Here is a 14,121-nt window from a genome sequence, read left to right on the forward strand (position 1 = left end):
GCAAAGCATTATAATTATGATATAATCCTCACTGGTGATTTTAACATTGATCTCCTGTTAGCAAATAACACACCTCAAAAATGGCTAAACATGTTAGAAATATACAATTTACAACAGATAATTACTAACCATGCAGGGTTCATACACCTAAAACATTTTCATTTTCCAGGACTTTTAAGCACCATTTTGGTTAATTTTCCAGGGCTTTTTAAAAAAAATTCCAGGAAACTGAATAATTACCTGGAAAATATATTTTTTAAAGGCACCGCAGTAAACTGTTTATTCAGTGGTTGTTATGTCTCAAACATAAGCTACACCTAATCTAGATATATCATATGGATGCTAAAGTTGTAAAAATATATTTTAAAAAAAATATTGTAGTGTGCAGATTTTTTTTGACTGTGTGTGCGGATGTGCATGCATCTATGTCTCAATGCTGGATCTTACAGCAAAACACTCCATAACCATAATACATATCTAACCACATTGTGGAAATGTTTTTGAGGGTTTCAATTATCTTTGGTCAAGATTCATTTATTTTTTGTCATGATTCAGAATTATATAACTTTATATAGATGGGACTTTTTGATTGCACCAAAATTGTGCCCAAAAATATATATGCCCAAAACAAGCAGGCCCAAAATGAGTATAAACAATGTTATATGCTGACCTCAAAAATACTTTTACCTCAATACCACTACAATATTAAGCTTAATTTGACTGATATAAACTGAAATGGATTTCAGCAACATCTTTACCAGCTGTTAACATTACTATACTAACAAGATCTAAGACTAAGAGTGCTTAGAACAGACAAAAAAACCCAGTTATGTTTAAATTAATGAGATCTAAAACCCTGATATAATAATAATCCATCAAAGTATTTATTATTATTATTTTTTTTTTTTTAAAGACTTGTAATTCACTTACAAATCAACAATCAGTAAATAAACAATGTACTGGGGTGTCATTGTATAAAAATAAATAAATAAAATTTTATGTTTAATTTATATTATCCAGATTTAATTTTATTTTTTTTAAATTGTGAGTCACAAAACATCTAACATCAATTAATACATTTACAGTATTATGTTTATAGGTGCTTTTAGAGTACATGTATGTACTTTAAATCATTATTTATTTGTGTTTGTTAAAACGTACTTAATGACAAAATTACATAAATCATATAAACATGTTGTAAAGACATTACACGTTTTTATTTTCATTAATAATTATTTTAAACTCATTAGTGACATCGTGTTTCAAATACGAAATTTACCGAAATTATACCCGTTTTCGTGAGTAACTAAATATCAACCACATTATTCATTGATAGCACAAAAATAATCTCTTGAAGTGGACTCTTTGTTACCACCAATTTATATCACAAACAATCAAAACTAACCCATAAAATTATTATTTAGTTAATTGGTCGCTTCGATGACATGCGGATACCATTTTGCTGTGTATTGGGTCGTCTAAGACTTCAATGGAGATCAAAAGAATATGTGTCAACTACAAGTTCTCAACTTTTGCACGAGTCTCGCTGCATAGAAGCATAGCAGACATAAGCCTTAGGAGTATTTGTTTTGTTGGAAGATGCTGGTTACAGCTATCTACTAAATTATTTATCTTTGACAGTAGTTACGAACTCACAAACGTCAGAAACAAGACTGCTTAAAGTGATATAATTTATTCAACCAATCACAAATTGTGTTCATTAATGTCCACGCCTTCTTACTGTGTATACTTTTTAACAGTTAACCAATGGCAGTCGACCTCTTATAATTACTGTTGCATAAAGGATATAGTTTGGAACCAGACGTCAAACGCGATTATTTATAAATATATTTTCCAAATAATTATTATTAACTGAAAAAAAAAATATATATAAAATAGTAAAATTCCAGGACTTTCTAGGGGGTTAATTAATTTTTTCCAGGAGTTTTAAGCACTTTCCAGGGTGAAAATAAAATTTAAGCACTTTCCAGGGATTTCCAGGATGCGTGCGAACCCTGACTGACCCAACACGAATAACACAAAATTCTAAAACTCTGATTGATCACATATATGTAACCAATCGCAGTGTTCGAGATTAACGGTATCCCGATATCCCGGGGATACCAGAATTTAATTTTGGATACCAGACTTCAATTAAGAACCCAGTATCCAGCCGGGATACCATATAATACTAACTTCTCATGTGGGATACCAGATTTTGAAATGTTAGTATCCAATTGGGATACTGCCCAAAATTTTTAATCTCGAACACTGAATCGTAGCAAAGTACAGGAATCTCATGTTGTTCAATACTCAATTAGCGACCATTATCCTGTTTGCCTTACAAGAAATGGCAAATTTCATACAAAACAAAATGCACACAATACTATTACCTACAGAAATTGTAAACATTTTAATGAGGAGGAGTTTGTTAATGATTTACTAGATGCCCCATTTTATTCTGTGGAATTTGAGAATGATCTAGATACTTGCTTAAAATTATGGTACAAAATTTTCAACAATGTATTAGACAAGCATGCCCCTTTAGTTACAAAAAGAGTCAAGAGGAAAGAGCAGCCAGGTTGGTATTCCTGTGAAATAACACAAGCCAGACAGTTACGAGACAGATATCATAAGCTAGGTATGTGGGATGAATATAAGGTGTGGAGGAACAAAACTAAACAAATTACAGACAAAGCCAAACAAAACTACTATTCTGCTGTGGTGAATGACTCTAGTGATCCAAAATCATTATGGGAATGTATCCATGAGCTAAATCCTTCACATGTATCAAGTCCAGCAGAGCTGAAATCTGATAATGGAACAACACTTAAGGATAAGACAGACATAGTAAACAAATTTAACGACTTCTTTACTTCTTGTATTGAAAATCTGAGAAATAATTCTGGATATGATATGCCAAATCTCGAGAAAGTGGAACGTTTTGTAAAGGAGAGAATCCCTAATGAGGAAAAGTTTAAGATAGCTCCTGTACAAATAAATGAGCTTTATAATGAGCTTAAGAACTTAAATGTCGATAAATCATCCGGAGATGACAACTTAGGTCCACGAATACTTAAGTTAGGTGCCTTGGCAATTGTTTCTTCGTTAACATTTATTTTTAACGAAATAATAGACAGTGGTATTTATCCACAATGTTTTAAAAATGCTAAAGTTACCCCAATTTTCAAGTCTGGTGACAAAACTGAAGCTACAAATTATAGGCCAATATCTGTATTGCCAACGCTGTCCAAATTAATAGAAAAACATCTCCAAGCAATTTTATGATTATTTAACAAAATTTGACCTTTTACACTCATCTCAATCAGGTTTTAGACCAAAACACTCATGCCAAACAGCACTTATTGATATAACTGATAAATGGTTACATGAAATGAACGACGAAAATCTAAATGGAGTCATATTTCTTGATTTCAAAAATGCTTTTGATGTTGTGGACCATTCAATTCTGGCTGCAAAGGGAATTCTCTTAACTTGTTCCAATCGTCTTTAAGTAACAGGACACAGCAAGTCACTATAGGAACATCTTCATAAATCAAGGCTAATATTCGTTCCTCGTATTCAGCCTTGATACATGTCGTCAAGAAATCATGCCACAAAATGCTTAAATTTCATTGGATGCGATGAGATTTGATTGCAACGAATCACAATGCTCCTTATAGATTCCCTTGTTATTGTAAACAAAGATGGAAGTGTCAGCGTCTGTGGAAACGTGTCGTGTTTGTCACGATGTTAAAAAAAAGGTTTCGGCGGTTAATTTTTTATATTGCTTTCAAGATTGTCACATGTTACCGCTGCTGTGATTGGTCAGCGATGTCATCGTTTAAGGGTCATAATCGGTGTTACAAATTTTCTTCCAGTAGAAGGCGCTAGTAGTGGATATCAGTAATCTTGACTACATGTATCAAGGCTGAATACGAGGAACGAATATTAGCCTTGATTTATGAAGCTGCTATAAGAATGGCAACATCAGAACCTAAATCCATTATTTATGGTGTTCCACAGGGTTCCATACTAGGACCTCTTCTCTTTATACTGTACATAAATGATCTTCCACTATGCATTGAACAAGTATGTATGCAGATGATTCAACAATGTTCATGTCAGGGAAAACTGTTACTAAAATTCAAGATAAACTACAGCAAGATCTGAATAGCATAGAAAAATGGTGTTCCTATAATAAAATGTTCATAAAGACAAAAACAACCAAATATATGACTATAGGAACAAGACAAAAAGTTACAATCCAAAATGATATTTCTCTTATAATAAATTCAGAACGTCTGCAACACACTGATTGTGAAAAACTTTTAGGAATTAAAGTTGATAATAATTTAAAATGGACAAATCAGGTTAAACATGTGTGTTCCTTGATTTCTAAATGTCTGTATCTTTTATCGAAAATCATTAGATATTTAAATTTAGATGCAAGAAAACTTTTCTACAATGGGTATATTTTACCACTCATCGATTACTGCTGTGTAATTTGGGGAAACTGTAATCAGGATGGTTTAGAACGTTTACTAAAACTGCAAAAGAGAGCTGCAAGGATGATATTAGATGTAGATCCTATTACTCCATCTGCCCCACTATTTAAACAGTTAAAATGGATGACAATGGAAACACGAATCCACTATCACAAATGTTTACAAATTTATAACTGTCTATACAATGAAGCACCACTCTTTTTCAAACTTATTAATATATGTTGGAGAAAACAATCCCTATACAACCTTTGAAATGTAGAGGATAGAAATCTATTAATTCCAAAACCTAAAATGTCTTTATTTAAACATGCTTTCAGTTACTCTGGACCAGTACTTTTGAATCAATTACCTAAAGCTATCCGATCATCGCCAAATACTGCTGTTTTTAAATATAGACTCAAGAAATATTTTCTAAAATAATATCCTTTGTACATGTTTATTGTCATATATGTATTTTTTATTTGTTCATAAATGTATGCATTGTAATTCTGTATTGTTTGTACCGGAGGGCCTCAGTGAAGATTAGCTTTTGCTAACTGTGTTACCCTCACTAAATAAAGAATTTATTATTATAATATAACATCACACACACACCAATATAACATCACACACACACACCAATATAACATCACATACACATGCAAACAAATATATACACACACAATAATATTACAGTCATGCAATAAATAAAATGTTTACCTTAACCATTCTACTACTTTCATGATTTTCTCTGATAGCATCATAAAAGTCACCATTATCAACATATTTATAAACTTGGAAAGATAGGAATCCATACTTCTTGTGGGCAGCTGATGGTCCCCTCAATGTTAGTCCTACAATAGTTTTCTTAGTGGCACCAAAATTAACGACAAGGTGGGGATACAAGTCCATCCATGAGTTATGTAAGTCCCCATCACTACACCAGAATGAGTTAGAACCAATTCCTTTATCCAGTTCAGTGAGTTTATTGACGTGTGACGAATAAGTATAGGATTCTGGGGTAACTTTACAGTTACCCACTATTTGACACAGTGAAGGATCTGAAAAGTAAAAAAAAAAAAAAATCATTAATGGATCTTTCCACCAATGGTAAGTGAAAACAAAACTAGCACTCGGTCATCTACCTTGCCCTTACCAACCCCAAAATAAAATTTTGTCTTGAAAAGGCACAATATATATATATATATATATATATGTATCATTAACAAATAAAACATCAATGAAAAACCAAAAGACATTTTGTTTTAAAAAGGCACTACACATCATTAACAAATAAAACACCAATGAAGACACAAAAGAAATTAAATTTGTTTTGAAAAGGCGTTATACATACATCATTAACCAACAAAACACCAATGAAAACACAAAAGACGTTTTGTTTTAAAAAGTGCTACATCATTAACATGATCAATTATTTTGCATATTTGAAATCATCAAACAAGCAGGAATTAAAAATATTAAAACATATAAGCTACTAGGAGTAAATGCTGGCCATTTTCTTTTCTGGAAAGCACAAATTGTTAAAAAGTCCTTACTAGCTCACCATGTACATTGCCAAAACAGTCAACTGCTAATTTTTATACAAAGTAGCTAAAACATTTAGTCTTCGGCTAATATAATAGTTGTTAAATTAACCACATTTTAATAACTTTCAAGGAAATTCTCTCTATATATACCTCTAAACAAAAATGTGTTCCAGTGTGAGCCTGCATGGCTTAGTTACTCAAACATTATGTTACTGTTAAGAATTAAACAGTATCTGCCACTTAATGCAAGATTACTTTATTTTAATGCTTATGTTCAGCCTGTACTTGAATACTGCCTAACAACATAGGGAAACCGTTCCAAGAAAAAAGGTTGCTAGAGTATATTGGTTTATTAATCAAACATTTGGTATTTCGACGTATAGTCACCTTGCCTACATCCTCTTTCTAGTTTAAAACTTTCAGATAAAAAACCATTTAGTATTATTCTTGTTAGAATCCAGTTTTTTATGGACATTTTAAAACTGAAAATATCTAGAGCTTGCTGAATAAACTGCCAAGACACCAAGTCAAAAGCTTTTTCAAAATCAATTAACAGCAACATACCTGGTATATTCTGGACCTCTGTGTATTGCATAATATCATATACTAATCTGATATTTTCACCTATATATCTTCCTTTTATAAAACCAGTTTGATCATCTGATATAATTTTATTTAGGACCTTTTTGATTCGGTTGGCAATACAACCAGAGGCTATTTTATATACACAATTTAATAACGTGATTGGTCGCCAATTTTTTAGAAACTGTTTTGGTTTATCAGATTTTGGGATGCAGGTAATTATTCCTAATTTTTGTGTACATGACATTTTTTTCAAATTGTAGCCACAATTAATCGATCTTACAATAAAATGACCCAAGTCGATTCAAAACATTAAAAAAAATTCTGCTGAAAAACCATCTGAGCCAGGTCTACAAGTGTTAATATACTTAAAAAGAAATGTTTTAAATACCCTTTTGATAAGATGTAATCATCACTGTCCCCATCGTTAAAGATACTATGAAACAGTATGAAACAAAGTTGTTTAAGACCACCTGCCTGGTACATTTGTATATATATATTGCAGTTTATACATACATTACATTTATATTTATATTTAAATATTTTCTTTAGGAAGCATTTTGTGTTTTTGTGTAGATCCAGGCTTGTTAGGAATATGAAATAAATTGTTATAGAAACTGAAGTGTGTTGTGTTTTGTGTAGATCCAGGCTTGTTAGGAATATGAAATAAATTGTTACAGAAACTGAAGCATGTTGTGTTTTTGTTTAGATCCAGGCTTGTTAGGAATGTGAAATAAATTGTTACAGAGACTGAAGTGTGTTGTGTTTTGTGTAGATCCAGGCTTGTTAGGAATATGAAATAAATTGTTATAGAAACTGAAGTGTGTTGTGTTTTTGTGTAGATCCAGGCTTGTTAGGAATATGAAATAAATTGTTACAGAAACTGAAGCGTGTTGTATTTTTGTGTAGATCCAGGCTTGTTAGGAATATGAAATAAATTGTTACAGAAACTGAAGCGTGTTGTGTTTTTGTGTAGATCCAGGCTTGTTAGGAATATGAAATAAATTGTTACAGAAACTGAAGCGTGTTGTGTTTTTGTGTAGATCCAGGCTTGTTAGGAATATGAAATAAATTGTTACAGAAACTGAAGCGTGTTGTATTTTTCTGTAGATCCAGGCTTGTTAGGAATATGAAATAAATTGTTACAGAGACTGAAGTGTGTTGTGTTTTTGTGTAGATCCAGGCTTGTTAGGAATATGAAATAAATTGTTACAGAAACTGAAGCGTGTTGTGTTTTTGTGTAGATCCAGGCTTGTTAGGAATATGAAATAAATTGTTACAGAAACTGAAGCATGTTGTGTTTTTGTTTAGATCCAGGCTTGTTAGGAATGTGAAATAAATTGTTACAGAAACTGAAGTGTGTTGTGTTTTTGTGTAGATCCAGGCTTGTTAGGAATGTGAAATAAACTGTTACAGAGATTGTCCTCAGCATGCTGCTATTGTAACTCGTTTCTAACAAACAGGGATGTTTAATTAACAACTAAACTTACAATAGCTAATTGAAAATTTGCAGAACACATAAAGATATAGGTAACCAACTTCCTTTAGACTGTGTAACGTATTATATCCATTAAAAAGAAGTATGAAAGTTAATGCAAAAACACAAACCAGGTTACACAAAAATTAAGATTTTGGTGCAAATGAAACAATCGATCTAGCAATATTCAGAGGCTTAATTTGTGTGTTTTTTGGCTATAATGAGGCTTGATATTGTTTGACTTCAGATAAATGTAGGGTGCTACCAATTTTAAAATGTTTTAAGCAAGCTAATTTTGTTCAAAAATTAACTAATTTTTTTATTCAAATGACAATTTTTCAATGTTACAATGAACAAAGTTTCAATAAATGTATGTGTCATATCTGTCAACTCCCACTTGGGTGTGCTTTGCACGAATCTGAAGATTATCAAAAATGTACCAAAAAGCATATACATGTACACTGTATGTGTATTTTGGATTTTTGGGCATATGTTTCCATGGAAATAACACAAAAAGTTATTTCAAATATTAAACTTTAGTCCTATGAATAATTATGACTCCAATTTTTTATTTCCTCGAGACCTAAAACATCAGTATGTTTCTTTATTTTGAAAACATAAGGTGGGCATTTATGATATTTAATCAGGGTTGAAAATTAACATTAAAACCCTGGTCGCCAGCAGGGCCAGTTGATGAAAAAGCTCACCTGGCCCTTCTCAAATTAAACTAGCCCTCCAATTATTACATTGAAATTTAACTGCACAGCCAAAATCAAAACAAGAATGTTTTTTGATGAATAACCATGTGCTCACCGTATATAGTCTGTTTGCCTCAACAGAAATTGAAAAAGAAATCCAGTATAAATAAAAATGTTTGTTTAAAAAGTACCATTAAATTATACATATTAAATCTCATTTTTAATACAGGGTTAAAAACAAAATGCTAGAATAGCCAAGGTATGCTGCCTGATTTGCATTTGTTGTGAAATTAATTGTTTCAAAGAGTATGATCCTTTAAAATTAAATTTCAATGTTTCACCATGGTCAGCTATGTTGAAACTTGACGTTTAACTTTTTATTTCTTCCATGTTTTGAAGTAATTAACATGTAGATGGACAGGCCAATGTCCGTGATTAAATTATGTGTCATTATAGTTCAGTAAATACTTAAATGAATATTAATATTTGAGTTATTTCATAAAAAAAACTTAAGTATTTCTTGCTAAATGTCGTCTGCTTTGCGAGCGGAAATGCACGAGACGAACTATTTCCGGTTTGCTGTAAAGCACTGTTGGTTAATAGACTGGAACCGTAGTGTTATCGCTTAACCTGCGAACACGATGTTGTTGTTTTGATTAAGGTTATGGATTATAAATAACATTGATATTCGAAATATATGCTTAGATATTCGCTATTTGTGTATTCGTTGTGTATTGTAAGACCATATCGTGTTTTTCTTGAGAGTATATTTGACGTCATACTAGAGATTCAAAAAAAGGATCAGTGACGTCAATGTTGGAGTATAAATAGAATTGTTACGTCAGTTGTAAACAGTTGGATCCAAATTTTTGACAGCTATCAGCTGATCGAGCTAAACTTCGCAGTTATAACGTTTTATTGAATATTTTTCGTACATTTTGGACAGCACTGAGGTAAATAGACGATTGTTTTTAGCTTCCTTTGCAATATTTCTAAATTATTAGGTTATTGAATTTAAATTATTGTTTTGGGATCCAGCTCAATAATTACTTTCTTGTTTATTAAATTTAGGATAGATAATTAATTGTTCATTGAGAGCATCTTGAGATAATGGGCGATTGTCTAGTCTCCTGGTGTTGTTAGTCACTGAGAACACTCAATTGATAATGGGCGATTGCCTAGTCTTTTGGTTGTTTAAATAAATATCTGTAAGTGTATATAATATTAACTGTGGTTTTCAATGCAATAACAACCCGTCTTTAAATTGACATCTTGTTGTCTTGTTCATTTTAACTATTATTTATGTGGTAAACGCCTTCATGGTCACGCGTGCGTTCGAGCGTGTAGTACGCACTCCTCGTCGCTTACCCAGTACGTAGGTCCAGAGTAGTTGCACGACACACGGGCACACAACTCGCACGCACGAATTTCTACCACAGCATTGTCTCTAAAGTAAAATATAATGCGGTTCAAACTAGTCTGGGAGTGGCAGTCCTCTTTGTGGCGATGCAAGAGGGATGGAATAAACTTTGTGGGCAAAGGAAACGTGTTATTTAACGACGCACTCAACATGTTATTTACGGTTATATGGCATCAGACATATGGTTAAGGACCACACAGATACTGAGAAAGGAAACCTGCTGTTACCACTTCATGGGCTACGCTTTTCGATTAGCAGCAAGGGATTTTTTTAGAGAGTACAGTCTTGGATACTACACCAATTGTGGAGCACTGGTTGGAACGAGAAATCTTTGTGGGGATGCAAGAGGGATGAAATCCCCAGTAAATGATTTCCTCGGGAGTGGCTGTTCTAGAAGCATCCACTATTTTGCCAAATGCCTTTTCAATTCTGCTTTGTGCAAATGATCGAGATACGGTCCTGATCATGAATTACAGTTTTTTAATTCAGATTACCTTGGATGTTCCATCAATTGCCTTAAAACCTGTATCAGAATATTTTTTAGTTAATTAACATATGCAGTTTGATGGTAATTTGTTTTAATTTACACTGAACTTTTACCCCCACTAAAATGTGATTTGAGATGGTATGGGTTTAAAACTTAATACATTAATATGTTTTTATGAGTATTATCTTGATTCATTATTTTTAGCGCTGTCAAAATATAAAACATGTTCTATATCTTTTTTAGATCGAAAGTGGGTGTTAAGAGCGGGTGGCTGCATGCGCAATAACAAGTGAGAAAATCGACAACGACCATACAGTCCGCACTTTTAACATAGTCTACGTTCTGTCTCTGTAAAAGCCATAGAACAGATATAAATATAAAATAGACAAATCATTAAAACAAAAATATATAAAACATGAAATAAAGCTTTACAGAGACAGAAATATTTGGTCTATGTCTTCTGCTGCCAGATCTGTAGCAGCGTTTTGGGGTTTTTTTTAACTAGTACCATACGCACTAGACTAAAATTGATTGATGGACTACCTTTGTAAAATTCTTAGTCGCCCTTAGCCAGTAAAGGTCGCCATGGGTGACCGCTAATTTTCAACCCTGTTTAATATATGCTAATTTGACTACACATGTACAGCATAGTATGGATTTGCTAGTGCTACAACTGTATTATTACCATAAACTGACCACCAATAGATGCACAGAAAAAACAAAATGGTTTCGTCCATCTTTAGGAAAAGAAATCGGCTGCATGTGTATTAATCTGAAAAGAAAACAAGTTTGTTTTATTTAACGACATCACTAGAGCACATTGTTTTATTAATCATCGCTAAAAAGAAAAGTGAAATAAGAAATTTGGAAACAATAATTAATACAATATTAGTTGAGTGCGATCGATGCATAATAAATGATTGCAACAATACCATCCAGGTGTCTCAGCGGTGCACACATGTGAAATTGTGATGGTTACCCGGTGGGCAACCAGTAGCTGAAGTTTGGTTGCCCAACATCATCTCTTGGTTGCCCACATATTTCATAAAAGTTTTATGAATACAATTTTGAAATGACATTAAAATGAAACTGAAATTTAAAATAGTTTTATTATTATCATTACTTATCAATTTGGGAAGGGGTAGTTCAACAATTACCTGACAGACACAAATCGGGCGTTTATATCCCCTCTTTATCACAACATTGTGTAATGCTGGGAAAAACATGCGCACACATATACTTCACCCCCTCCAAAAAAGGGCACGAACAACTCTAAAATTATGTAATATTCGTTTCAACGGTTGCATCATCCATTCCCAAAGATTGTGACGTATAGGGAGTTACCAAAAGTTGGTTAGCTCCTTTTGCCGCCAGCAGGCGCGCAATGTTAGGTAATACATCCGGTAAGTGCATTTCACAAACAAACAACGGACGAGCACTACCATTTTACGGATGAAGAAATCGATTGTTTAAAAGTACAGGAGTTGAAAAGTTATTTGAAGCGACACAGTCAACCAGTTACTGTGTATGGGGAACAAAGCAGCATTAATAGTGAGGTCAAAAGGTGTTAGAAAATTAAATCTTCGAAGAATTAATGACTTAGAAAGCGAGGACAATTTGTGTGTGGAAAGGCGGTGGACTGAAAAATTGGGTTATAGCGAAAACGGAACCAAATTGGACAAAACGGAACCTGTGTTGGCTAAAACGGCACCAAAATCTGTTGGCAAAACGGAACCTGCGTTGGCTAAAACGGCACGAAAATCGATGGCTAAAACGGCACCGAAATCAAAACCAAAATTAAGGCATATAAGGCATACACTTTTTAATGAACTTTGTTAGTTGCCTTTGATGACAACTTTATATAACTTGATAAGTAGTCCAAGCCTCCAAACCATTGTATTTTGAGTTTAATTGTAGGCTATTATATAAGGGAAAAAAGATCTATGGCAACCGGATCCCTTTACTTGTTTACTTAACGCACAGCCTCCCAATGTGGAGAGCTGCTATCCATTGAGAACTAATTAGCAATATATGCTCACTAAGGTTTGTCCATGTTCAATCAAATTGGTATTAAAGCTACTTTCCATATTTTCAAAGACTGTACCTCTAATTATGAGTTGTTTTCTCCATGACTCAAGTAAAAAGCAAGGTCATATAAAGGGGTTACAGCGAAAACGGAACCGTGCCAAAACGGCCTCAGGCGAAAATGGTATTTCCAGATGTGAGGCTACGTAGCTGTTTATTCCACCTGACCCAAGCCATCTGGAGAAACCAACCCGACACATTCAGGTGATGTTTGCGAAAATCAACTCTCTGGTGCCTCAACATGGACAGATCAGGGAACTAATGGATTATTTCAGTCGACAGAGGATGGAACATCCAGTATTCCTTCCATGCTGTTGGTCTGTCTACAATGTTACTGTCAGAACCAACAACCACGTTGAAGGTGAGACATGTCCACCATATATATACAATGTGTCAGGAATGTTACATATTAATAATTTATATAGATTAGGAATGTTGATATTTTCCTTTAAGGGCGCAGCCAAAACTTTTTAACCCCAATTTTCCCCTTTTTATACTTTTGGCGTTAATATTCAAAATTTCCCCTATTTGTTAGGTTATCCCTGTCCCGATTCAGACCCCCGATCCTATTGGAGGCCGGACTCGGGATAGGCGTGTTCGAAACCCTAGTGGTATATTCGGCAACAAACCTAAGTCATGATATATATATATATATATATATATATCTCTCTCTCTCTCTCTCTCTCTCTCTCTCTCTCTCTCTCTCTCTCTCTCTCTCTCTCTCTCTCTCTCTCTCTATATGTGTGGTTCCGTTTTAGCCAATACAGTGCCGTTATAGCCACAATCGGTTCCGTTTTTGCCAACGAAAATGGTTCCGTTTTCGCAGTGGTTCCGTTTTAGCCTGATCCCGAAAAATTGACGACGCCTGGGCGAGCAAATACCCGATCCGTCTACATTATTCAACTGGTCCAGTGCGATACCAAATTTTACAGACAATGACATTTACAATTACTTAGTTTTAACAATGAAAGCAAAGAGACAGACACGTGCATTCGTTGGAATACAATGCTGTTTCAGACGTGTGTTCACACTGTATTATCAAATGCAAAGTACTGCCTTCAATTCCAACATCGAATAAACTTTAAAATCCTGACCATGACGTTTGGGTATGCCTTTCAAAAGTGACTGGAAAAGTCAATTCTGCCAATTGCAACTGTGTAGCAGGGTGAGTACAGTGCTAGTTATTACAATTTACTGTCCTTATTAACTGGGCTTATAACATATATAAATTATAATACATTGTTCCTGATCAGTTTAGGCCACTTAAAATTATTCTTGGTTCTCATAACATACATTTTTTAAGTTGGTGGGGTTAGAAGTAATAATTCTCCCTGCTTC

General features: G+C 33.6%; 1 protein-coding gene across 1 annotated transcript in view; it reads right to left on the minus strand.

Annotated features, from left to right (window-relative positions):
- The window catches only part of LOC121378064, a 293,865-nt gene extending 280,595 nt beyond the window's left edge, over nt 1-13,270 (minus strand). The window contains exons 1-3 of the mRNA XM_041506164.1: nt 11,856-13,270; nt 11,384-11,470; nt 5,208-5,548 (exon numbers count right to left, since the gene is read on the minus strand). Of these exons, the coding sequence (XP_041362098.1) occupies nt 5,208-5,548; nt 11,384-11,435 (393 nt within the window). The 5' untranslated portion in view covers nt 11,436-11,470; nt 11,856-13,270. The remainder of the gene's footprint in view (nt 1-5,207; nt 5,549-11,383; nt 11,471-11,855) is intronic.
- Nucleotides 13,271-14,121: the final 851 nt, after the last annotated feature.

Source organism: Gigantopelta aegis, chromosome 7 (genome assembly GCF_016097555.1).
Source record: "Gigantopelta aegis isolate Gae_Host chromosome 7, Gae_host_genome, whole genome shotgun sequence".
NCBI classification, from domain to species: domain Eukaryota; kingdom Metazoa; phylum Mollusca; class Gastropoda; order Neomphalida; family Peltospiridae; genus Gigantopelta; species Gigantopelta aegis.